Raw genomic sequence first — 27,494 nt, 5'->3', positions numbered from 1 at the left:
AAATCACGTGAAATTTTGATAGAAAATTCTTTATACTATATAAAACAAGATCAATATCTTTGATTTAAAATTTTAATGTCATATTATTACATTTTGGAAGATTTTTATTTTCAGCCGTTGATTTTGAGCCCCTTCGTTCACTAGGCAAATGATATCGTAAAATCATAAAATTTATTTTCTAGGTACTCCAAATACTCTAGATCAAATTTAACGGAGCCGATCGACGATTCGAAAGTCGCAACATCGAAAACGAGCTGGAAGCACGGAAGGCTCCGTGCTTCTGATAGCATAGTAGCCTCACTCTATATATATATATATATATATATATATATATATAGGCTAGGGCTGCTATACTTTTATGAGTATTGAGCCTTTGTACTTATAAGTTTTTAACCGTTAGATAAAGAAATGTGACCTAACGGGTGAAAATGGCCAAGGAGTAAATCTAACGGTCTAAAACTTATGAGTATAAAGTGACCTATACTCATAAGAGTATAGTAGCCGGACTCTATATATATAGGCTAGGGCTGCTATATTCTTATGAGTATTGAGCCTTTGTACTTATAAGTTTTTAACCGTTAGATAAAGAGATGTGCGGTTAGGATGATAGTGGTCCCCGATTAGTTTAACAGTGGTCCTCTAGGGTTGAGTGGGTGGTTGGTTGAATAGTATGATATAACAGGTGAAAATGGCCAAAGGAGTAAATCTAACGGCCTAAAACTTATAAGTATAAAGTGACCTATACTCATAAGAGTATAGTAGCCGGACTCTATATATATCATAGTTAGTTAATTCAGATTCGGCAAAAATTCGGTTCGGATATAATTCGGATAAAATTCGTCTTCTAATTTTTAAATTCGTTGAAAAATACTGCTAAAAAACGAATTTGTCAATTATTCGGATACGTGATTTATACGGATATTATACATTCACCAATTAAAAATTCGGGATAAAAAATTCGGCTATTAAATTAAATTTTTTCCTCTCAAGATTTGAGCTTGTAGTATAAATTCATATTTCTTAGATATAAAAATAAAGAGCTACAAAATTAAGCTAATTAAGTAAAAAAAAATAACAAACTTATTATATCTTAAAAAAAAAAATAATTAATAATAAAAATTAAGATAGTCTATAAAAATATAATCTTTTGATAAAGTGATATCTTTTTTTGGAGAGGGAAATGATTTTTTTTTTTTCTATTTTGTGCAAGGTGAACAGAAATTTTTTTTTTTTGGGGCCGAGCCACGCTGGACGAGCGCTCGCGCTCGCTTGCGAGCCGCGAGTAGGGGTGGAACTGGGCCGTGCTTGGGTCGGGTAATCCTATGCCCAAGCCCGGCCGAAAGAAAATGTTGGGCTTTGGGTCGAACTTTTATGTAATTTTGTTTGAAAATTATGTCCCGGCCTAAGCCCAAGCCCAATGCCCAATACCCATCGGGCTTTGTGAAGGCCCATTTTATACATTTATCATATAATATATAAATATTTTTATTTGTATAATAATATGTACCATATATTTACTCATAAATATGTATAATTAATTAATTATAAATAATAATACTATTTAATATATCCTATTATGGAACTAAATATTTTGTTAATATATAATATATCCTCATATATATATATATAAGTATATACCATTAATAACACATATACTATATATGATATATTATATAATTTATTCTTTTTATAAATAAATATTATATATATATAATTAAATATTTTATTTTAATAATTAATATATCGGGCTTTTGGGCCAGGCTCGGGCCGGGCTTGGACATGCCCAAATAAGCCTAAAATTTTTTCGGGCCTAAATTTTGAAGCCCGGCCGGAACCCAAAGTTAAATTTTTAATACCCAAAGCCCGGCCCAAACATGGCCCATCGAGATGGGCCTTGTTTAGGCCCGGGCCCAGTTCCACCCCTAGCCGCAAGGTCCGCGACCCGCGACCCGCGTGCGAGAGCTCGAGCTCGCGAGCTGTGAGGCCCACGAGGCCCGTGACCAGCGCCAGCGCGAGCNTCGCGCTCGCCAGCCGCGAGGGCCGCAACCGTGAGGCCGCGTCTTTTTGGCGAATAATTCGGCTCGCGAATTATTCGCGAATTCGTATTTTTACCCAAAAATACGCGTTTTTTTCCGAATTTTTTGAAAAAATACGAATTCGTCCGTTTAATTCGTTTTTTCAAAAATTCGTGAATAATTCACGAATTAACTATATATATATTAATTATAATAATTTACTGTAATAATAATACCTTTCCACCGTATCGCACGGGCCGTTAACTAGTTATTATAACATTATTTAGAGATTAAAATAGTTAGAAACAGTTTCTGTCAAAAAAAAAGGAAAAAGAAAAAAGAAAAAAAAGAGAGAGTTAGAAACAGTTAAGTGATTGGTATTTATTTATTATTTTTTTAAGAGAGATAGGTAGCACACTATCCGTTTCGTTTATTTTATTTAAAAATAAACTTAGCTGGAAATGTGAATAAACTAGAATTCGAACTTAGGTCTCGAATACCAACCACCAAACCCTTTTGTCATTTGCGCTAGGAACAGTCGGTGTGATCGGTATTTATTGAAGCTGTTACTTGGTTGGCAAGTAAAGCAAATAGGAAAACATCAAATTTCGCTTGTAGGGAGAGATTTTCGCTTGTGGGGAGACATTTTTCATTTTTGTCAATGTTTTTGTCACCCAAAATTGTCAAAATAAGCGAATGAAAAAGCAAATAGGAACGGCGGTGTGATAATCATCAAGTCTTTTTGTCACCTGCGTTAGGGACGGTCGGTGTGATTTGTATTTATTGAAGCTGTTGCTTGGTGGGCAAGTAAAGCAAATAGGAAAACACCAAATTTCGCTTGTGGGGAGATACTTTTCATTTTTGTCAATGTTTTTGTCACCCAAAATTTTCAAAATAAGCGAATGAAAACGTTGATCGTTGACCATTGACTGTAGTTCCAAGTGTCACTCTCCAAGTCTCAAAGCTCAGCACTACAATAAAAGCGGTCTATAGCGACATTTTTAAATGTAGGTACATGTTAAAAAAGTGCTGCTAGCTAAAATTACCGACATTTTTAAAAAGTGTTGCTATATGTGGGGTCGCTAGGTATATAGTGACAGTTAAAGTGCGTCGCTATAATCTAAAAGAGTGTTGCTAATTTACCAACACTTATTTAAGCATTTAGCAACCGCCGAAACTCTATCTTGTTGACTGCGGTGGCGGAGGAGGACGACAGGAAAGGCTCTTCGTCTAGAATTTCAGTGGATTGAGTGAAGAGAGAAGAAAAGATGTAATTGATTTTTCTTTTTTTTTTACTTTTCTGTTTACAATCGGGTCTAATGGACTGGGTGTGGTGGGTTGAGTAGAGTAATCTTTTATTTTTGGTTGGATTGGGCTTTATATTTAGGCATAAGTAGATATTTTTTTAAGTTTTAGCATAAATGGGACACTTACTCAAAAGTGTCCCAAACATGTGTCCCTATAACCTAATTCTGTTGTAGTGCAGGTAGCATCCAACCATGTATGCTTTGATAAATCTATTCGCAAAAGCGTTAATATGTTTAATTTATTACAATTTTCTCATTAGTTCTCTATTACTTCAAACTAAATTATCGAACAAAAACTATATTTAATTTGTTCAATAAAAAAATAAACCATTTATATTATCATTTTTTTTTCTCTTTATTGATAATTGATATATATATATATATATGAAACAAAACGCTGAATTAATATATGCTTATATTTAAATAGTTTAAGTTGCTCTATACTGAAGGAAAGCACTGCGCTATTTGTAAATTCAATTGTAATTGTTTATTTAATGCAAAAGCTCATCTATATAATCTAATACTTATTAATGAGTCTCACACTTATTTTTATTTTTTTGCTTGGTCTTTTGAGGGAGATTATTATTGGAGATGAGTCGCTCCTAATCACTAAAACCAACCCCCAATATGCAAATAATGGTCCCCTCTTTATAGAGTTGAAGCCCTCCCCTTATTTTAGGGAGGGTGTAGGGCCCACATACAACTTTTTAAAATAAATTGCACATTGATCCCTAAGCTTTTTGCTACTTTTTTTGGTCCCTAATTCTTTTTACAATCAAATCTTCAAATCTCTTGATTAATAAAAATACAATTTTTTTAAAAATTAATCACATATTGATCTGAACCTTTTCATTATTTTTTATTTTCATTCTTAATCTTTTTTTTGCAATCAAAATTTTAAATCTCTTGATTCCGCAATAAAATGGTACTGTTAAAAGAAATTTTAGATTTTAACGATATTATCATACTATCGCCTGTTTAGCTTTTTTTTATGTCAACTTTAGTCCCAAAACTTTATTTTTCACTTTAGTGCCCAAAAATAAAATTCAAAATTTTCAATTTAAATCCAAAATTAATTTTAAAATTAATTCAAAATTTTATTTATTTATATTTATATATAATTTATACTATTATGAATTGTGATTAATCTTAAATTATATTTATATTTAGCTTTTTTTTGCATGTCTATTTTAGTTCCTAAACTTTATATTTCATTTTAAATCCCCAAAGTTAAAAATTTAAAATTTTGAATTTAAATCCAGAATTAATCTTAAAATTAATTCGAAAGTTTATAAGTATAAAGAATTCTATACTTATATAAATATAGTAGCTGAACTATATATATATAATTTATTATAATAATATCTTCCCGCTGCATCGCGCGAGTTCTTAACTAGTACAAATTAAGGCCCAAAGGCTCAAACTCTTATTTTTTTTTTCTTAATTTCAGTTTAGTACCTAGGAGTTTAGATTTATCATTTCGGTACGATGTTTAGGGGAATAAAAAGAGGCAGATGTAATGTAACATGAGAAAAATAAAGAGAATAATATTGATAATATATTGACTTTTTTCTTAACCTGATCTCTTTCTCCTCCACTTCTTTTTCCCTCTACATATATCTACACTCCCTTCTCTCCTTCTTCTAGACTCTTTCTTCTTCCATTCCCATTCATTCCTTTATTCTCTCTCTCTCTCTCTCTCTCTAACCCTCTTGTACTGCAGCATCGAGGGTCGGATCGTAGGCCATCATCCTCGACATCATCCTGGTCTCAAAAAATATCATTATAGACGGGTTGCGTTGAGTCAGGTACGCAACAATTCAATTCCCAACTCATTAAGAAAGCTGCACGATTGAACTCAATTGATTGAATTGAAAAGAAAAAAGAGTGAGAGAGAGGACCGATTGAATTTAACTTCTAATTTTTTTTGCAGTTATTTAAGTTAAAAAATTTTGTTAATTTTTATAGCACAATTAGCTACTAGCAATTAATTAATCTATCTATTAGCAATTAATTAAATTTTATGGCTCAAAAATCGTTCTAGCTAAATACTTCTAATAGTAACTTGATTGTGGTTTGCAACACTCTTAAGTCTCTTGCAAGCTGTGCAATAAAGACATAATTAAAGTAAGCTTTAATACAATTAGTCTTGTATACTCTTCTCATTTTGACATTTTAATGTTTTTTTTTTTTTTACTCTCCTTTTCTTTTTCCTTTTTTTTGTCCTTTTATTTTTCCTGTTATTTATTTCGTAGAGACAGTTTGGTGTGATATGATTTATTCTATTATTCCAATCTAAAAGTTTTTCGCTTGAATCTCAACATGCTATTAGATGACAAATTTAAAAGGGAATCCAATAAGAAAGAATGAGAGACTCGTCTTGTAGCAAATATGGATGTTACTACATCGGCTTTTGATTGAATCTTGGAAAGACAATCTATGACATCGGCTTTTTTTTTTTGTTTTTTTGTTTTTTTTTTTCTNCACTATTTGATATAAAAATTACACTATTTTGAAATAGATTTTACACTCTTTAGATTAAGGTTGCACCATTTAGAAAATTTTGCACCATTTTTTTTTTTTTGTTTTTTTTTTTCTCTTCTCGAGATTTTGGTTGTCTCATCTCTGTAGCCTAATTCATTTATTCAATAAGTGAAGCAGGTAGCGTGCTACCTATTCTCAAAAAAAAATATGGATGTTACTATATGAAAGATAGTTTAACATGAGAGAAAAAGGAGAATAATATTGATATATTGAACTTTCTCTTAACCTAATCCCTTTCTCCTCCACTTCTTCTTCCCTCTATCTATGCCCCCTTATCTCCTTCTAGACTCTTTCTTCTTCGATTCCCATTAGAATAATTTTTAATGGTTGATGTATATCGTTTGCAAATTTAACGGTGTAGAAAAATTCAAATCAGATGAAATTTTGATAGAAAATTATTTATATTATTTGTTGCAATATTAATATCTGTGATCGAAAATTTTAATGTTATATTACCACTTTTCCTGAGATTTTATTTTCAGCCGTTGATTTTGAACCCTTTCGATCGTTAGGAAATAATACCGAAAAATCACAAAAATTATTTTCTAGATAATTCAAATATGCTAGATCAAGTCTAACGGAGCCGATCGTCGATTCGAAAACTCTATTATCGAAAACGGCTCAGGAGCACGGAGGCCTCCGTGCTCCTGAGAGGCCTTCGTGCTTCTGAGAGCACAGTATATATATAGAGCAGGGCTACTGTGCTCTCAGGAGCACGGAGGCCTCCGTGCTCCTGAGTCCTTTTCGATGATAGAGCTTCCGAATCGACGATCGGCTCCGTTAGACTTGATCTAGCGTATTTGAATTATCTAGAAAATAATTTTTGTGATTTTTCGGTATCATTTTCCTAGCGATCGAAAGGGTTCAAAAATAATAATTTTTAATGGTTGATGTATAGCGCTTGCAAGTTTAACGGTGTAGAAGTATTCAAATCAGATAAAATTTTGATACAAAAATTCTTTTTACTATTTATAACAAGATCAATATGTTTGATCGAAAATTTTAATACTATATCACCACTTTTTGTGATATTTTTATTTTCAGCCATTGATTTTGAACTCTTTCAATTATTAGGTAAATGATATCGAAAAAGTATAAAGTTTATTTTCTAGATATTTTAAATATACTAGATCAGAGCCGATCTTCGATTTGGAAACTTTATCATCGAAAATGATTTAGGAGCACGGAGGCCTCGTGGCTTCTGAGAACAGCAGCAGATCGGCTACATGGCTATTAATAGCACGAAACACTTGGTGGAGCCGAAGTTTTCGCCTTAATCTACTCTTTTTTAGATCATATTTCACCCCGGATAAATCATACTATTCAACCCCAACCACCGGCACTCAAGCCTAGGGGCCCAATCATCGCTAATACCCGAATACTTTAATCTAAATGGCCAAAACTTGTAGCACCAATGACATTAGCACACCGCAGCCCACTCTCTCTCTCTCCTCTCTGCTCCTCTTCTCTCCTCTCTAATCTCTCTCTATATATATATATATAATACTAATATACAACAGACAGTAGAACGGTCATAACTAACTTTGTGCCATTGTGTTTGCTTTTAGCGTGCGGCTAGCTGTAATTCTGAAACCGATTGTCGGCACCGCGTTATAGATGACGCAATCCGGCAACTGTACGACTCTCTTGCAGTACAGGGCGGGCGGCACCGCCCTCGACGCTCTGATGGTGGTGGTGTCGGTGATCATGGGCCTCCTCGCAGTTCTCCTCCTGGTCCGTGGCTTCCTCGGCCGCCTCTCTGGAGCCGCCGCCAGTGCTACTCCCACCGTCCGCTACTTCCTCTGGGTCGTCTTCGCCCTCTTCCTCCCTCTCACGTCGTACATGTTCTCCGAGGTGAAGAACTCGGGCGAAGTCCTCCGTCCGCAGCTCATCCTGCTGTGGATGATCCTGGCCGAGATCCTCCGCAAGAAGCTCGAAGGCGTCAGCACGATAAACGACTCCCCTCTGCAGGGCGTCAACAAGCAGTCGACGTGGGATGCCGTCGACCAGATCGTGCGCATCGCATGGCTCGGCTACCTGATCTACACGTACGCAATCAAATGGGTACTCGTCGCCCTCTGGGCTTTCAGCATCGTCAAGGTCGCGCAGAGAGTCGCTGCCGTCGAGTTCGCCAAATGCTCCTTCGCCTTGGGGAAAAGCCCGCACCTCATCGCCGGTTACATGCGCCAATTGTCCGAAGAAGCAGCAGAACAACAACAACACGAAACAGCAGCAGCAACAGGAGGAGAAGTAGTAAATAACGCAACGACGGCGATGAAGGCATGCAAGTACGTGATCATGGGAGAAGACAACGTGACGAGAAAGGTGGGCCCTCACGGCTACAGTCTCCCGCTCTCGGTTGCCGAAGAGAGGGAGAAGATGGTGACCGTCGGCGACGTGTGGCAACTGGCTGCAAGCGGCGACACCCTTTTTGCCTCGCGGCGGCTGAAGCTCAAGGACCTCTGCCTCTCCTTCGCTCTTTATAAGCTACTGCGGAGGAGGTTCGAGGAGTATTCGTCCGCTGAGGCTGGCCGCCATGAGTCCCTTCACTTCTTGCTGCGCGGCTTGCTCGGTGACGACAATGACGACAGTCCCCGTGACAAGGGCGAGAGGTATATATATATATATGCACGACGAAAATTTAGAATCTCTTGCCTGCGCCAATAATACTTGTATTAAATAATAATATGTAATAACCGATCGATCTTCTTCAAAAACTAAAACTAATTCTATTGCAGGGGATCGAACAACGATACATATGAGTTTTAATATATAGTTTTACTGCGCACTTTCAACAGGGTCTTCCGTGTGATTGAGGACGAGCTCAGCTTCCTCAGCGACTACTACTACTCCACGATCCCCCTCATGCTGTCGAATCTCTGGTTCTTCCTCCTCAACTGCGCGCTCGTGTTCGTCATCCCGCTCTTCTGCTCGATCGTGATCTTCGTCAGCATCGTCATTGGGCGCGATGGCCTTATCTGGTGCGTCTTCGATCAGCTCATCAATAAAGAGGTGACAGTGTCCATCCTGTATTATCCGACCATCACGCTCTTCCTCATCGCCACACTCTTCTCGCTGGAGCTGGTGGAGGTCGTCGTCTACGTGCTCTCCGACTGGGTCATGGTCTCCCTCCTCTGCATCTATGCGAAGAAGCCGTCGTGGCGGCAATTTGAGATCGTCGGCTGGGCCCTGACCATGCTGCGGAGGGTGAAGACCTACTTGAATCGTGTCGAGTTCAAATTCAACCAGCATTCTATCCTAGAACCGCGCGGTCGCACCCTGCGGATCTTCTCGCAGCTCGTGCTGCGCCAGCGCTTCCTCCTCGTCCAGTCGACGCTCTTGAAGATCGTGCTGCACCGCCGCTACCTCGGTGTGCGGTCGACGCCCGTCCCGAAGGAGGTGAAGGCGGTGATCGCGAAGTATCTCGTAGGCAACAGAGGCCGCGGCCCTGTGCTGCCCATCGGAGAGTCCGTGCTGTGGCGGAACGGGGCCGCGAGAGAGGAGCTGCTGCAGGCTTGCAAGAGCGACGGCGCGGCGGAGACGATCATCGTCTGGCACATCGCCACCTGCCTCTACGAGATGAAGCACCCGTCGTCGCCGCCGTCGCAGCAGCAGCCTCAGCAGTCCGACGACCACGACATGCAAGAGAACCGTAGGATTGCCGAGACACTGTCCAAGTATTGTGCGTACCTGGTGGCGCTCGCGCCGGAGCTGCTGCCCGACGACGCGGAGGCGACGGCGACCGTGTACAAGGCTGCGGTGAAGGAAATTCAGGATGCTATATTGAGACGGCGTGATCATAAAGCGGACAATTTCGAGCGCGTGACGAGCATGAAGAAGGCGAATGGGACGGCGGCGGAGAGGGGAGCGATGCTCGGGCACCAGCTGGTGGGGGACGAGCGGCTGGTGGAGGACGAGCTGCTGGACGAGCAGCTGGTGGGGGACGAGCGGCTGGAAGAGTGGCAGGTGTGGAAGTTGCTGGCGGAGCTGTGGACGGAGATCGTGGTCTACATTGCACCGTCGGACGACGTCAAGAGCCACGCGCAAGCGCTGGCACACGGCGGCGAGTTCATCACCCACATCTGGGCGTTGCTTACTCATGGCGGCATTCTCCGGTGGCCCGCCGCTGCCGACGAGAACGCTCCTCCTCCTCCTCCTCCTCCTGCTGCTGCTGATGATCAGTCTCCGGTGTGATGAGTGTCCAACTGATGATCAGTTTAGCTAGGTCTCATACTCTACTTATAATTACGTACGTGCATGCATGCATTGTTTGCTCTCCTTTAATTTAAGATGTTTGAGTAGATCGTGCTCGTTTAGGAACGCGCGTGTGTGGATTGCAATGACATCTTCTTATTATTCTACAGGTTATAGGCCTGGTTTGGAATTAATTAATTAGGTCGCAAAATTGACATGGATGTATCTGCTGTTGTAATTAATTTGAAAGTTTCAAGAAATAAAGGTACGTGCATTGATCATATATATTCTGAATGATGAAGGGCATCCTCTCCTTGGAACATATGTGTTTATGGTTACTATTCGACTATTTATCATACAACAAACATACAGCAAGTGGAAGAACTTTTTAAGTTTTTAATTTACTAATTGTTTTAAAGGCTAAAATACAAAAAAAATTTCTGTAAATACTTAAATTTTTTTACTTATCCTCTTTGATTTTCAAAAACTTATATTTCATTCCCTTGAAATTTCAAATTGATACATTTAGCCCCCGCTGTTAGAGTTCCCGAACTATTCTGCCTATTTCTTATAATTTATAGCAAAAATATTCTTAAAGATGACAAAAATATATATTTTAAATAAAACTAGTATTTATATAAGAGTTTTCTATATATTTTATTTTTTAAAAAATAAAACTACAAAAAATAAAGAACTTGCCACTTACAATAGTAATGTTCACCTGAGTTTAGTTCAATCTGAAACCAAAATGATTGAATTAAATTGTTTCCAAATAGCAGTAGTAAGACAATCTAGGCTAAACAGACTGTGTCTTGAAAGATTTAGGATTATTCGGGTGTCACATACTCCTTTCCGTACTCCTTTCCGGTTTAGATCCTAACGTACTCGCCAGTCCGATCCGAGACTCATCCTTATAATTTCAGCTGGTTATCAGACTCTGATATTAAATGTAATGATCCGACTCGCTAACAATAATAACTTCTTAGGCTTAAACACTGGCCCAATAATTTATTACTTGTATGTTCGTCTCTTATAAATTTATCCCACTCCAGTCATACGTGAGCCGTACCATGAAACGACCTTTTCGGGAAGCGGAACCCTTCCCTTGCAATCCCATTACTCCATTGCACTGCATAATGATCCGAGATTAGCCCACAAGCTCAAAACTTTACCAAAGAATACACGAGGTGGGTCAAAGAAAGGATCGAATCCCAATCCGAGAACCCCAAAAATCACACCTTTGCTGCGATTCCCATCGACGAATCCCGAGAGGAGCTGCAAATCCCCGACGCGAACACGCGGGGCGGTTCACTTCCCAACTGATTAAGAAAGCAGGATTGAGCTCAATCGGTCGAACTAAAAAGAAAAAGGAGAGAGAGAGAGGATCGATTGAAGGGGGACTCATTAGGGTTCCAACAAAAGTGGAGTTGGGGACGACGATGACGCAAAATTAGGGCAAAGGGGGCCGAGCCTCGAGAGCGCGAAGGTTTAGGAGAGCTCCGTGGGCCGTAATTGGGCCTTTTTATGTCAAAGAAACAGGCCTTAGTATTTGGGCATGGGCCTCTTTGTTAAACGTGGGCCACTACATTTGGTATGAGTCTCTTCAATATTTAGGGGGTGTTTGGTTCGACGTAAAACGAATTGAAAAATTACTTTCGATTTGAAAAATACTTTTTCGTTTATTTGTTCCATATAAAAATATTTTTATGGATTTGGAGAAAAATTGAAGTTTCGTTTTTTGCTATTTTTCGGCGAAAAATAAAAACTCAAGCTGCGTAAAATTTTTTTCATTAATTTTTTTCCACCTAATCAAGCAAATATGATTTTTTTTCTCGCAACCAAACAAATGTTGATGAAAATTTTTCTTTTTTTTTCTTGCAAACCAAATATTATAAAACGTAAAATTTTTTTCCACCGAAAATTATTTTTTACGGTTTTAAGTTGAACCAAAACAGACCATTAAATAACTATGAAAAATTTTGAAAAAAGAAAGGCTAGATTTTATTTTTCTTTTGGCCTCAAACTATGAGTTGCGTGAAATTTTGATCGTTAAACTTTAATTTGTTGCAATTTATATCTCGAACTTTCTAGTTGCGGCAATCAAGTTTCATATTCCAATTTAAATGACCGAATAATGATACATCGCTGATGTGGTAATGACATGGCACCATATTCATTGTCACATCATCAACCACACCAGTATCGTATTAGGGATACATTATCATTCAGTCAACTTAATTAGATTTTGAGACTTGAATAGTACAATCTAAAAAATTCGAGTTAAAAATTATAACAAGTTAAAGTTTGGGCCAAAAGTTTTTTTTTTTTTTTTTTTTTTTTAAAGGTCAAAACAGCTATAGACCGATAGGTTATTCTGAAATATTCTCCTTCCACTTAGATTTTTTTGATTTTAACTTCTAATTTTTTTACAGTTAGTTAAGTTAAAAATTTTGTTAAATTTTATAGCACCACATTACAATAAAAACGGTCTATAGCGACACTTTTAAATGTTGGTATAGGTCAAAAAAAGTGCTGCTAGTTAAATTACCGACACTTTTAAAAAGTGTTGTTATATGTAGGGTCGCTAGGTCTATAGTGACAGTTAAAAAATGTCACTATAACTTAAAAGAGTGTTGCTAATTTACCAACACTTATTTAAGTATTTAGCAACCGCCGAAACTTTATCTCGTTGGTTGTGGTGACGAAGGAGGACGACAGGGAAGGGTTCTACGTCTAGAATTTCAGTGGATTGAGTGAAGAGAGAAGGGGAGATAGTAATCGATTTTTCTTTTTTTTTTTCTTTTCTATTTGTAATCGGCCCAAATGGGCTGGGTGGGATGAGTTGAGTAGAGTAATCTTTTGTTTTTGGTTGGATTGGACTTTATATTTAGGCATTAGTAGATTTTTTTTAAGTTTTAGTATAAATAGGACACTTATATAAAAGTGTCCCAAACATGTGTCCCTATAACCTAATTCTGTTGCAGTGCCATTAGCTACTAGCAATTAATTAATCTTTCTATTAGCAATTAATTAAATTTTATGGCTCAAAAATCGTTTTAGCTAAAAACTTCTAATAGTAATTTGATTGGGACAAAAGTTTTATCGGCATAGTCCCCAAACTAATTAATTAGGGGATTATGCCGATCGGCGCCACGTAGCCGATCCAACGGCCATAGATGGAAAGAAAAAAAAAAAAACCTGTGTTTTTAGAGAGAGAGAAAACGCAATTGAGAAACATGGCTGTCGGATCGGCCATGTGGCGCCGATCCGCATAATTAGTTTGGGGACTGTGCCCATAAAACTTTTGTCCATTTGATTGTCGGTTTGTAACACTCTTTAAGTCTCTTGCAAGCAGCAATAAAGACATAAAGTAAGCTTTAATACAATTAGTCTTGTATACTCTTCTCATTTTGACACTTCAATGTTTTTTTTTTTTACTCTCTTTTTCTTTTTCTCTTTTTTTTTGTCCTCTCATTTTTCCTGTTGTTTATTTCGTAGAGACAATTTGGTGTGATATGATTTATTCCATTGTTCCAATCTAAAAATTTTCCTTCTGAATCTCAACATGCTATTGGACGACAGATTTATAAAAAATCCAATAAGAAAGAATGAGAGACTCGTCTCGCAACAAATATGGATGTTACCACGAGGAAGATAGTAACATGAAAAAAAAAAAAAAGAGAAATGGTAAGCCTACAACCAAGAAGGGTTGTAATCCGTACAACCCCTTGTCCAATGGTGTTGAAGGTGAAACAAGAGATTTGAGAAATTTTCTGTATATTATTCATCTAAATCCATTCTCTTATATAGAGAGAGGAAAAGCTTTACATGGAAGTACAGGATTATATCCTGTTATACAAAGAAATAAATAATACTATCCTAATAAGAAAGTAATATACATAGTAATATATATATATTATATATGGTAACATATATAATATATATATGGTATGTAATATATATGGTAACACCCCTCCGCAAACTCAAGGTGGGTTAAACACCGAGAGTTTGGATAAAAGAAAATGATGACGTTGTGTGGTATGAGACTTTGTGAAGAAGTCGGCAAGCTGAAGACGAGAAGATATAAACGGTAAGGCCAGTGTGCCATTAAGAAAATGATGCCGAACGAAGTGACAATCAATTTCAATATGTTTAGTGCGTTCATGAAATACCGGATTATTAGCAATCTTGATGGCACTTTGATTGTCACAATACAGAGGTGTCGGAGTAGAGCAAGTAATGCCAATATCACCAAGAAGACGACGAAGCCAAACAATCTCAGATGCTGTAGCAGACATAGCACGATACTCAGCTTCGGCACTAGATTTGGAGACAATATTCTGTTTCTTAGCTCGCCAGGAAATAAGCGAATCACCAAGAAAGATGCAATAACCCGTGGTGGATCGACGATCAGTATGGTCCCCAGCCCAATCAGCGTCAGAATAAGCTCGAAGTGCAAGTTCCGAGGTAGAAGAAAAGAAAAGACTCTGGTTAATAGTGCCACGAAGATAGCGGAGAATGCGAAGAACAGCAGCATAGTGAACAGAAGTTGGTTCCTGAACAAATTGGCTTACTATGTGGACAGCATAAGCAATATCTGGACGAGAGATAGTGAGATAAATAAGAGCTCCAACTAACTCCCGATAGCGCGTGGGATTTGAAAGTGGCTCACCCATGGTAGGAGTCAGTTTTTGATGAAGTTGCATAGGAGTATTGACTGTGTCATTGTCAGTAATACCAGCACGAGAGATGAGATCCGCTGTGTACTTCCGTTGAGATAGCAAATAGCCTTTAGAACCGTAGGCTACTTCAATACCTAGAAAATAACGGAGAAGCCCGAGATCCTTCATTTCAAATTGACGTTGAAAGAAAGCTTTGATAAAATGTATAAAATCGGGATCATCACCAGTGATAATCATATCATCAACATAGAGAAGTAAAACAGTAGTACCACGAGCAGAAGAGTGAATGAATAATGCATGATCATTTTCACTCTGACGAAAACCAGCAGAGATAACGGCAGTCGAGAACTTCTCAAACCAAGCACGAGGAGCTTGTTTAAGACCATACAACGCCTTGCGAAGTAAGCAGACATGACCAGGCGGATGATTAAGACCAGGAGGTGGCTCCATGTAAACTTCTTCGTGAAGATCACCATGTAAAAAAGCATTCTTAACATCAAGTTGATATAACGGCCAACCACGAGAGGCAGCAACAGCAATAAGAACGCGAACAGAGGTCATTTTGGCAACCGGAGCAAATGTCTCCTCGTAATCGATGCCATACTCTTGAGTAAAGCCGCGAGCAACCAAGCGAGCCTTATATCGATCAATAGAACCATCAGACTTCGTCTTAACTTTGTAGATCCATTTGCAACTGATTGGAACCTTTCCTGGAGGAAGAGGAACAAGCGTCCAGGTACCGGTGTTGTGAAGAGCCTTAAGTTCGTCAGACATAGCATCTTGCCACTCAGGAATGGTAGCAGCTTGGCGGTATGTTCGTGGTTCCTGGTGAGTATGGATGGTAGCAAGAAAAGAATGGAAATGGGGAGAAAGAGAATGTGAGGTAACACAACCAAAGAACCTTTTGGGCTGGCGCTCTCGAAGGGGATAGCGACGCACGGATGTCGGAGGATCGTCGGTTGGAGCTTCGACAGAAGGACCATCATGAGAGGCATGAACTTCACTTTCATCTGCAGGAGAGGTATTAGGAGAGATAGAGTCCTCAGGAAAAGAGGAATGCTCTGGAAAAGAATCATGCAAAAAGGAAAGATCGATAGGGGCAGATGAAGAAGATGCAGTGGCTGGTGTGGGTTGGGCATAATAGAGAAGATGCTCAAAGAAAATCACATCACGAGAAATCCGAAGACGTCTCGTGTTAGGATCATAGCAACGATACCCTTTATGCTCAAGACTATACCCTAGAAAGATACAAATAGCAGATTTAGGAGACAGTTTATTTCGTTCGTGAGGAGGTAGCAAAACAAGGCAAGTGCAACCGAAGACTCGTAGATGATCATATGAAGGAGGCTTGGCAAACAACCGCTCACTAGGAGAGACACCTGAAAGGACACTGGAAGGCATAATGTTGATTAAGTAAACAGCTGTATTGACAGCATCAGCCCAAAATTGTGAAGGAACAGAACTATCAAAAAGAAGAGACCGAGCAGTATCCATGATATGACGATGCTTTCTTTCAGCAACCCCATTTTGTTGATGAGCATATGGGCAAGAAAGCTGAGGTAAGGTGCCTTGACTTGCAAGAATTTGTCTGAATTCAGAAGAGATATATTCACCACCAGAGTCTGAACGAAAAATTTTAATATTTGTGCCAAATTGATTTTGAATCATAACTGTAAAATTTTTATATATTTGCAATAGTTCAGACCGGTTGTTCATAAAATATATCCAGGTAAAACGAGAATAGTCATCCACAAAGATCACATAGTATCGATTACCAATACGTGTAGAAATAGGAGCAGGACCCCAAACATCAGAATGAATTAAATCAAAAGCAGCATGAGAGACAGAGTTACTAGCAGGAAAAGGTTGAGTAGTATGTTTAGCAAGTTTGCAACCCATACAACTAAGATTATTGGAAACAGAAAATTTGCCTAATACACCACGACGAACTAAAACATTAAGATGTTCGAAAGAAAGGTGACCTAAGCGACGATGCCATAAAGTAGAGCTAGAGATGGTTGAAGTAGTGGTGGCGTTAACAGAGTTATGGTTGGATGGTAGATGCAGATGATCCATGTAGTACAAGCCATCACGCCTATGGCCCTGTCCAATCAAAGTCCCTGTTCGACGATCCTGAACACGACAAGAAGATGAGTCAAATGTAACTGTACAATCATGATCAGTAATTTGGCTAACAGATAAAAGATTTAAAGAAAGTTTTGGTATGTGTAAAACAGAGGGCACATAAAATTTGGCAGAATTACCAATGGTAGGTGATAATGTACCATAATGAGTAACAGGAAGTGGTGTACCATCAGCAGTAAAAATATTGAGCGGAGAAGACAATAGGGAAGGTGAAGAAAGTAATGAATCATGTGGAGTCATATGAAAAGAAGCACCTGAGTCTAGAACCCAGGAATTCTTAGAATTACCTCCAAAGCTAGGTGTTGAAAGGGAACCAAAACCTGGTGGTGCTGATGATGTCTGAGGACTGGATTCTGGCTCTTTTGGAGTCGAGTTATTCAGATTGCTCTGTTGAAGTAGCTGCATTAGTTGAGGCCAGCTGAGTTGAGTAGAAGCAGTGTGATGTCCTACGTTGTTAGAAGAAGTATTGAAAGGATGCTCGATCTGCAAAGTAGAAGCAGCAGCAGGATAACCACGTGGAGAATGTCGTTGTTGATCAGCCCACTTCTTTTTCCTGCAATCTTGAATATGATGCCCCCAGAGTTGGCAATATTTGCATTGGATATTGCGTTTGTTCTTTCGAGGAACAAACGAATTAGTAGAACTCAAAGGCTCAGGAGGAACTTGATTGGGAGCAGCAAGTACAGTCGGTGTTGAAGGACTGGAGGAATGCAATACTCGAAGACGAGTTTCCTCTGCAATAAGCTCTGCAAGTGCAGCATCAATGGTGGGTAGCGGAGATCGATGAAGAAGTTGGCCTCGTAAGGCCTCGAACTCTGGCCGTAGACGCATAATAAATTGAAAAAGACGCTGTTGATCACGAATTTGCGTTTGTTTGGTAGCACAAGTGCAAGCCAAACAAGTCTGGCATAATGATTCGTCCATGATGGATAGTTGGCGCCACCGTGCTTGCATAAAGCTATAGAACTCCTGAATGGAGCGTTCACCTTGATGGGCCGATGTGATCTCTTGGAATTCAGCATATGATTGAGCATGGCTAGATTGCTCATATAGTTTTTGAAGATGAGCCCACATTTGCTGAGCTGTAGTGAAACTCACCAACTGCATTCTGATGTCAATTTCTACAGACGTGGATATAATTCCACGAGTACGTCTGTCAGCATTATTCCACTCTTTGAGTTTCTTCTCATCAGCAGGAGGGCTAGTGTCATTAATATGATCTGTTAAGTCTAGGGCATCAAGTAAAAGTTTTACAGACACCGACCACTCCCGGTAATTAGAACCAGATAATTTGACATCTAGTTGAGGAAATTGATTGGTAGAAGATGTCATAACTTAAATAAATAAAGAGAAGAGATAGAATGGACAAATCTGAAGAAGTGGCTTGCTAGAGACTCCTAGCAACTTGGTCAGACGTATGTCGAGATATGATGCGCAGCCACACAGACGTGATGATGACAATCGCAGCCCCAGTTAACCACTAGGATAGGATCGTGTCGTCCTCGGACGTGGTGCTGATCTGGACGAACAATTCGCCTTCTGAGGAGATGAGCAAAAGTCGTCGAAAGAGAATAAAACCCTAGAAGGGCTCTGATACCATGAAACAAGAGATTTGAGAAATTTTCTGTATATTATTCATCTAAATCCATTCTCTTATATAGAGAGAGGAAAAGCTTTACATGGAAGTACAGGATTATATCCTGTTATACAAAGAAATAAATAATACTATCCTAATAAGAAAGTAATATACATAGTAATATATATATATTATATATGGTAACATATATAATATATATATGGTATGTAATATATATGGTAACAGAAGGTTTAGTAACCTCTTTTGGTTTTAGTAAATAAAAGAAAACGTGATAAGATAAGTGAAGAAAAAATTGGTATTAGATTAGAATAGTTGTAGGATTAATTACGACGCAAAGTGGGTCATAGATCTAGCACAATTCAAAAAAAAGGAAAATCTATATATATGAGTCCGGCTATCATGCTATAAATAGTACAAAATGTTTGGTACTATAAAGTTTTATACCGTTAGATCTATCATTTTAATCATTTTCATATGTTAGATCATACTATTCAACTAATCACCCACTCAGCACTAGGGGACCACTATAATCCTAACCGCACATCTCTTCATCCAAGAATTGAAAACCTAATAGCACCAATGACTTAGCATTATTAATAGTATGACAGCCTAGTTATATATATATATATATATATAGAATTAGGTTACTATACTATCTATAGTACGGGAGCTCCCGTACTATAGTGTTGTTTTCGATCTTAGGGCATTCAAATCAACGATCGACACCGTTAAATATGATCTAGGGTATATGAAGTTCTTAGGAATAAAATTTTAGTTTTTTTCGATATCGTTTACTTAGTAAATAAATTATGTCAAAATGGACGGTAGGAATTGAATACTCTTTAAAATTTAAGCATAGGACTTTTAAATTCAAGATCAAGAATGTTAACCTTAATCTATATAGTTTAAAGAATTTTCTATCAAAATTTGAAGAAATTTAGATTCTTCTACACCGTTAAACTCCAAACTCGTCATAATAGCTATTGAAAATTGACAATTTTGAAATATTTTGATCATAAAATAAACGATATCGAAAAAATATAAAATTTTATTTCTAAAAACTTTAAATACTCTAGATCAGTTTTAATGGTGTGGATCGTTGATTTGAATGCCCGAAGATCGAAAACAATACTATAATACGGGAGCTCCCGTACTATAGATAGTATAGTAGCCGGACTCTATATATATATATCTGGTTACTATACTCTTGTGAGTACGATCGCCTTCGTACTCCTAAGTTGTTTTCGGTGATTGAGTTTTCAAATCGATGATCCATACCGTTAAGCATTATTTAGAGCATTTAAAATTTTTAGAAATCAAATTTCATAATTTTTTGATATCATTTACCTTATGATCAAAAGATTTTAAAATTGATAATTTTTCAAGACCGATATACGATACTTGCTAGTTTAACGGTGTAATAGAATCAAAATCGATTAAATTTTTAATAGAAAATTCTATTCACATAAAGATTAATAACTCTGATCATAAATTAAAGTGTCCATTCATCTATTTTTAAGACATCGTTCGATTCTGACCATTTATTTTATACACACTTGATGGATTTTATTATGATTTCAAAAAATTACGAAATTTATTTTTTAAAAAATTTAAATACTTTAGATCATATTTGACGGTATGGATCGTCGATTCGAAAGGTCCATCATTAAAATTAATTTATAAGTATGAAAAGCTCTATACTTACGAGAGTATAATAACCATACTTATATAAATATGTCAAACTCACTTACAAGAGTATAATAGCCATACACATACAAATATGTCAAACTCTTAACAACGTGGACCCGGATACGTATATTGTGCTCCTCAATCTTTGTAAAGTTGGTGCATCGAATCACATGCGTGGAGACATGAGTCGCTTATTTTAAGTAAAGAATTAATCCCCTGATCTGGATCACTTTTAGTTGCTCTACAGTCACTCATTCCCGAGCAAGCATGCTATATAAACGCATGCAGACACACAAGCTAGCGATCGACAAACTTACACACGCATGCACGCACCCCTCGCCGCTCTTCTTCACGACATCTCCTTCCACCTTCACGTAACGCCGCTTTGTAAGCTTAACAACGTAAGATCTCTCTCTCTCTCTCTCTCTCTCTCTCTCTCTCTCTCTCTCTCTCTCTCTTTATATATATATATATATATATATATATATATATATATATATATATACAAATTGTTTAAAGTATTTGACGCGATTCATATCTGGGTTCAGTAGAATTGTTATATAACTTTGTGTTATTGTGTTTGTTTTGAATTGTTCGTACTGCAGTTCTAATTCGGAAACAACTGCCTAGGCCACAATATAAATGGTTTTCCAGGAATGGCCTATATAATTAAGCAGTTTGCTTGTTTTTGACGGTATAGAATAATTCAAATTCATTGAATTTTTGATAACTTTTTTTTTTCCATTATGTAGATCATATTTGACAACTTCAATCTTAAACTGAAAAAATCGTATTAACTGCTATTTTCACAATTTTCTTTATTTTTTATCGTTCATTTCAATAGTCACTTGATAGCAAATATATAAAATGATAAAATTTGGTTTCTTGATATTTCAAATACTTTAAATCATATTTAATAGGATTGATAATTGATATTCGGATGCTTCAAATCCGGTGTTTGGTTTGATATATTTGAATCCAATTACTGTAGTTGAAACTACATAAGGAGGCGCCCCTATTGCAGTAGTGATTAGTAAGGTAAGCTTATTCTTTATTTAGAATTACTCTCTTTAACTACTGTAGTTAGAACTACGCCTAAATTGATCGCAATTCCAACTGGAGCAGTTCGAGAGCAGTTGGTCGACGGAGAGTAATTTTAAACAAAAAGGTAAGCTACAATCACTTTTTAAATAAAAAAGTATTTTCTTTTCTATATTGAAGTTAATCTCACTATCACACACATAAAGTGATAAAGTTTTAAAAATGCAATTTTTAATTTGATATAATCGAACAAATTATTTATAGTTGCATTACTTTTTTTTACTATTTCCAATCAAATAAATACAAATAGCTATAAGTATCGTTGTATTTATAATTACATGTATCTCCAACTATATATGCTGCATTTCTACCTATAATGAGTAGATATTCTAAAAGAAGTCCTTTTCCAGAGGAAGTGCTTTTTCCATAGATTTCGGAAGAAGTCCTTATCCAATAACTTTTATATAACCAATATAGTATCAGAAAAAACTGCAGCAATTGGGGTTTTTATGAGAGTGTTAATGTGAAATAGATTCTCCTCCACACCCACATGTGTTTGGGCTCTTTTCGTGAATAATTGTGCATAGGAAAAATAAGCTTTTTGATGCAATGATGATATATAGTCTTGTACCTACCTTATTTTTTCTTAAACTTCCTGGGTTTCTAGCAACCTGACTAGATCATTAACTATAAATGTTCAATTTGCTTTGTATATTTTAGAATCATGGTTAGGTCAAAAAATTAGTCAAGAGATGGCGAGAGAGTTTTCCACGCACTTGATTTTTCGAGCTACAACTAGCAGATTTGCGTTAAGGTTCACGAAAATCATTCTATTCCTTTCCAGCCGGTCGGATAGTCCACCAGCTTGCTACTAGAAGCGCCAGTCCCTTTGTCGATTTCGTAGCATTTCCTAGTTTCGCCTGCCTTTCCGAGAGACTCCTAACATCGATCGTCTATTAGGTCGATTTCAGAAACCACTTGAATGGACATCACTAGTAAAACCAGCTAAAGACTCGTCTTGAGAAAAGGTGATCAACCATTTCTAGGTCGTCCGCACAATGCACGCACGACTGATCCCCCATCCATCCCATATATCTTTAGCAAGTTGTCCATTGTAGGGGTTCTTCTCTTAAGGACTAGTCAAATAAAAATCTTCACTTTCTCAACGGAATTTTTGATTTCCTAATCCTCGAAGACAAAACATCTCTTACACTCCCGTCAATCAGCATTGAGTACACCGACTTGGTCGTAAACCTAAGTTCGGGTTCCAACGCTAACAAATTCTACCAGGTCTGTTCTCTGCATGGAAGTTGGAGAACCTATCCTTGAGCTCCTGTATGCGTAAATTGCTACCCTGAGCAGTATTTCCGTTCCTCTAACCGGGATTGGAGAGCGGCACTCCTCAATTGTTTTGTCCTTCGTCGAGACACTGTCAAATATATGTGTGGAAATTAATTAAGTAGGTATGTAGCAAGGCTTCTCCGCACCACCGCTTTGGGTTACTTGCAAGGGTTATGCCATCGTTTTTTATTAGTTCGCTACAAGGATTAGGATATAGAAGATTATGCATCAGGAAGAATAAGTGATCTCATCTAAATTCCTTAGAATATCGAATCTAAGTCTTTACAGTACGTAGTTTGCCCTTTATATATATATATAATATTAAGCTCCTATACTTTTAAAAGTACCAAGTTATTGGTACTTATAGATTTTTAGTCATTGGATTAAGAAATATGCGGTTAGGATGATGTGGGCCCCCTAGGGTTGAGTGGGTGGTTGGTTGAATAGTATAATCTAATAGTTGAAAATGATCCGAGTAGTAGATTTAACGGTAAAAAACTTACAAGCACCAAGTGCTTGGTGCTTTTACAAGCACCATATATAGCTGGACTCTCGCTCTCTCTCTCTCTCTCTCTCTCTCTCTCTCTCTCTCTCTCTCTCTCTATATATATATATATATATATATATGTTCAAATCAACGATCCACACCGTTAAAATTGATTTAGGGTATTTAAAGCTTTTAGAAATAAAATTTTATATTTTTTCGACATAATTTACTTTATGATCAAACCATTTCAAAATTGTCAATTTTCAATGGCTACTATGGCGAGTTTGGAGTTTAACGGTGTAAAAGAATCTAAATTTCTTCAAATTTTGATAGAAAATACTTTAAACTATCTAGATTAAAGTTAACATTCTTGATTTTGAATTTAAAAGTCCTATGCACAAATTTTAAAAATTATTCAATTTTCACGGTCCATTTTGACATAATTTATTTACTAAGTAAATGATGTCGAAAAAAACTAAAATTTTATTCCTAAAAACTTCATATACCCTAGATCATATTTAACGGTGTGAATCGTTAATTTAAATACTCTAAAATTAAAAATAAGACTATTATACCAGAGCTCCTGTACTATAAATAGTATAGTAGTTTAATATATATATATATATATATATATATAGTTGTGTTCATCACGTATTTGAAGGACAACTGTTCTAGTCACTTTACATCTAATATATTCCTTTATTTTATTTTTATTTTATAACTTATATAAAAGTACATTAGCTGGTTAAAAAGTTATAGAGAAATATTAAGTCCACAACAAAAAAGAGATTGTTATCTCTATCTCCACGTACTCACTCTAGAATTTACTAACGCCATTATGATTTTTAGTTAAAGAACATGATAAGACTAAGACGTCTTTTGGTTAGAAAATTTGTGGGATTACAACATCAAAATGGGCTATATATCGACCTATAGTGGAGCTAGAATATTACCGGTAGTATAGAAGTAATATGTGCTATTTATTTTTAAGCCCTAGCTAGGATATATGCGTTGTGTCTAGAGAGGGTATATACATGTAGATGGAAAATATTTAAACTATGGGTTAAATACTAGATGATTAATACTATATATTTGTTTATCTACTATTTTTCATGGACCTATACATGCATGCAAACATTGTTCAAAGTTCTGTTCCCTCAAACACGCACACAAAATTAAGACCCACGTAGAGCCCATGTTATATATATATATATATCATGCGTCGATATCATGCACGCGGGGGGACAAGAGTCGCTTATTTTTTAAATTAAGAGAAACGCTAGTTGGTACGTAAAGAATCTAATTCACTTTTTAATTAGTCGCTCTACTGTCACCCGTTCGGAAACAAGCTCGTGTTCTTCATGCATGTTAACATACACACACACACCAATTCCCGCTCCACGCTTGTAATTTTCTCCACCATTACGCACGTGACACAGCTGCGTAAGCTCAGCGATTAATACATGTATAGTAGGATGGATTGGACGAGATTCAGATTGGGGTTCAATATATAGAACGGTCATAACTTTGTGCCACTGTGTTTGTTTTTAGCGTGCAGCTCCAATTCTGAAACGATTGCCGGCACCACGATATAGATGGCGCAATCCGGCAACTGTTCCGTGCCCTTGCTGGACGGGGAGGGCCGCTCCCTCGACGCTCTGATGGTGGTGGTGTCGGTGATCATGGGCCTCCTTGCAGTAGTCCTCCTGGTCCGTGGCTTCCTCGGCCGCCTCTCTGGCTCCGCCACCAGTACTACTCCCACCGTCCGCTACTTCCTCTGGGCCGTTTTCGCCCTCTTCCTCCCTCTCACGTCGTACATGTCCTCCGCGGCGAAGAACTCGCACGAAGAACTCCGTTGGCAGCTCATCCTGCTGTGGACGCTCCTCGCCGAGCTCCTCCGCAAGAAGCTCGAAGGTGTCAGGACGATAAACGCCTCCCCTCTGCAGGGCGTCAACAAGCAGTCGACGTGGGATGCTGTCGAGCAGATCGTGCGCATCACGTGGCTCGGCTACCTGATCTACGCTTACAAAGTCAAATGGGTACTCGTGGTCCTCTGGGCTTTCAGCATCGTCAAGGTCACGCAGAGAGTCGCTGCCGTGGAGGTCGCGAAACGCAATTTCGCCTTGGGGAAAAACCCGCACCTCATCGCCGGTTACATGCGCCAATTGTCCGAAGAAGAACAACAACAAGAAACAGCAGCAGCAGGAGGAGAAGAAGAAAAGTCAATGTCGACTGTGATGATGGCATGCAAGTACGTGTTCATGGGAGAAGACAAGGTGGAGAGAGAGACGGGCCCTCACGGCTACTACAGTCTCAAGCTCTCGGATGCTAAACAGAGGGAAAAGATGGTGACCGTCGGCGACGTGTGGCGACTGGCTGCAAGCGGCGACACCCTTTTTGCCTGCCCGCAACTGAAGGTCAAGGATCTCTGCCTCTCCTTCGCGCTCTATAAGCTACTGCGGAGGAGGTTCGAGGAGTATCCATGTGCTGAGGCCGGCCGCCGCCAGTCCCTTGACTTCTTGCTGTGCGGCTTGCTTGGCGACGACAAGGACATCAGTCCCCGCGACGGGGGATCGGTGGAAGAGCAAAAGGGCGAGAGGTATATATATATGCATGACGAAAATTTAGAATCTCCCGCCTGTGCTAATACTATATTAAATAATAATATGTAATGGCTGTTCTTCTTCAAAAACTAATCCTTTTGCAGGGGAACAATGTTATGTTATAATATATAGTTTTACTACTTTCAACAGGGTCTTCCGTGTGATTGAGGACGAGCTCACCTTCCTCAGAGACTACTACTACTCCACGATCCCCCTCATGCTGCTGGATCGTGATCTTTGTCTACATCATCATTGACCGCGATGGCATTCTCCGCTGCCTCTTCTATCTGCTCAAGAACCACGTGACAGTGTCCATCTGGTACGATCCGATCGTCACCCTCCTCCTCATTGGCACACTCTTCTTGCTGGAGCTTGCGGAGGTCGTCATCTACGTGCTCTCCGACTGGGTCATGGTCTCCCTCCTCTGCCACTACACGAAGAAGCAGTCGTGGCGGCGATCTGGAAGCGTCCGCTTCGCCCTGACCGCGTGGCGGATGGTGAAGACCTACTGGAAGCGTGCCTCGTTCGAATTCAACCAACATTCTGTCCTAGAACCGCATCGCCGCACCCTGCCGATCTTCTCGCAGCTCGTGCTGCGCTGCCACTTCCTCCTCGTGCAGTCAACGCTACTGAAGATCGTGCTGCCCGGCCGCTACCTCGGTGTGCGGTCGACGCCTGTCCCAAAGGAGGTGAAGGCTGAAATCGTGAAGTATCTCTTAGACAACAGAGGCCGCAGTCCCGTGCTGCCCATCGGAGAGTCTGTGCTGCGGCGGAACGGGGCCGCGGGAGAGGAGCTGCTGCAGGCTTGCAAGAGAGATGGCGCGGCGGAGACGATCATCGTCTGGCACATCGCCACCAGCCTCTACGAGATGAAGCACCCGTCGTCACCGCCGTCGCAGCAGCAGCCTCAGCAGTCGGATGACCACGACGCGCAAGCGAACCGTAGGATAGCCGAGACGCTGTCCAAGTATTGCACGTACCTGGTGGGGCTCGCGCCGGAGCTTCTGCCCGACAACACGGAGGCGACGGTGACCGTGTACAAGGCTGCGGTGAAGGAAATTCGGGATGCTATATTGAAACAGCACGATCATAAAGTGAACAATTTTGTGCGCGTGACGAGCATAAAGAACGTGAACGGGACCGCGGCGGAGAGGGGAGCAGAGCTTGGGCACCAGCTGGTGGTGGCGGTGGGGAACGAGCAGCTGGTGTGGAAGGAGCTGGCGGAGGTGTGGACGAAGATCGTGGTCTACATCGCGCCGTCGGACGACGTCAAGAGCCACGCACAAGCACTGGCGCATGGCGGCGAGTTCATCACCCACATCTGGGCATTGCTTACTCACGGCGGCATTCTCCGGTGGCCCACTGCCGACGAGAACGCTCCTGCTCCTCCTCCTGCTGCTGATCAGTCTCCGGTGTAATGTGTTTCCAACTGATGATCAGTTAAGGTCCCATACTCTACTTGTAACTACGTACGTGCATGCATGTCTTGTTTGCTCTCGATCCTTTAATTTAGGAACCCCCCGTGTTTCCACAATTTTTCATTTTAGTATGTTTAAAGTGTATCAAATTAGTACCTATGGTTTCTCACTTTATCTCTTTAGTACCCTGTGGTTTAAAGTGTATCAAGTTAGTACCCTGTGATTTTGCACTTTATCACTTTAGTACCCTGTGGTTTCACACTTTATCACTTTAGTACCCTGTAGTTTAAAAAATCATAAGGTACTAATTTGATACAAAATTAAGACCACAGGATATTAAAGTGATAAAGTGCAAAATCACAGAGTACTAATTTAATACATTTTAAACCACAGGGTACTAAAGTGATAAAGTGAGAAACCACATGGTACTA

The 27,494-nt window shown here is 38.9% G+C and overlaps 1 protein-coding gene and 1 pseudogene across 1 annotated transcript; both read left to right on the top strand.

The window, feature by feature from the left end:
- LOC109727596 lies at positions 4,901 to 10,354 on the top strand. The gene is made up of 3 exons (XM_020257756.1): positions 4,901 to 5,130; positions 7,435 to 8,478; positions 8,665 to 10,354. The coding sequence occupies exons 2-3, from the start codon at positions 7,484 to 7,486 to the stop codon at positions 10,058 to 10,060; spliced, it is 2,391 nt and encodes a 796-aa protein (XP_020113345.1). The 5' UTR covers positions 4,901 to 5,130; positions 7,435 to 7,483; the 3' UTR covers positions 10,061 to 10,354.
- LOC109727495 lies at positions 24,463 to 27,230 on the top strand (annotated as a pseudogene).

The sequence above is a fragment of the Ananas comosus genome, linkage group 22 (assembly GCF_001540865.1).
Source record: "Ananas comosus cultivar F153 linkage group 22, ASM154086v1, whole genome shotgun sequence".
Taxonomy (NCBI): Eukaryota; Viridiplantae; Streptophyta; class Magnoliopsida; order Poales; family Bromeliaceae; genus Ananas; species Ananas comosus.
The sequence above is the reverse complement of the archived record's forward strand: the minus strand, read 5'-3'. Positions and strand labels throughout refer to the sequence as shown.

Coding starts and splice junctions, on each gene's coding strand:
- LOC109727596 (XM_020257756.1), top strand. CDS start 7,484: ATGACGCAATCCGGCAACTGTACGACTCTCTTGCAGTACAGGGCGGGC. Junction 8,479..8,664: donor CCCCGTGACAAGGGCGAGAG/GTATATATATAT, acceptor CACTTTCAACAG/GGTCTTCCGTGTGATTGAGG.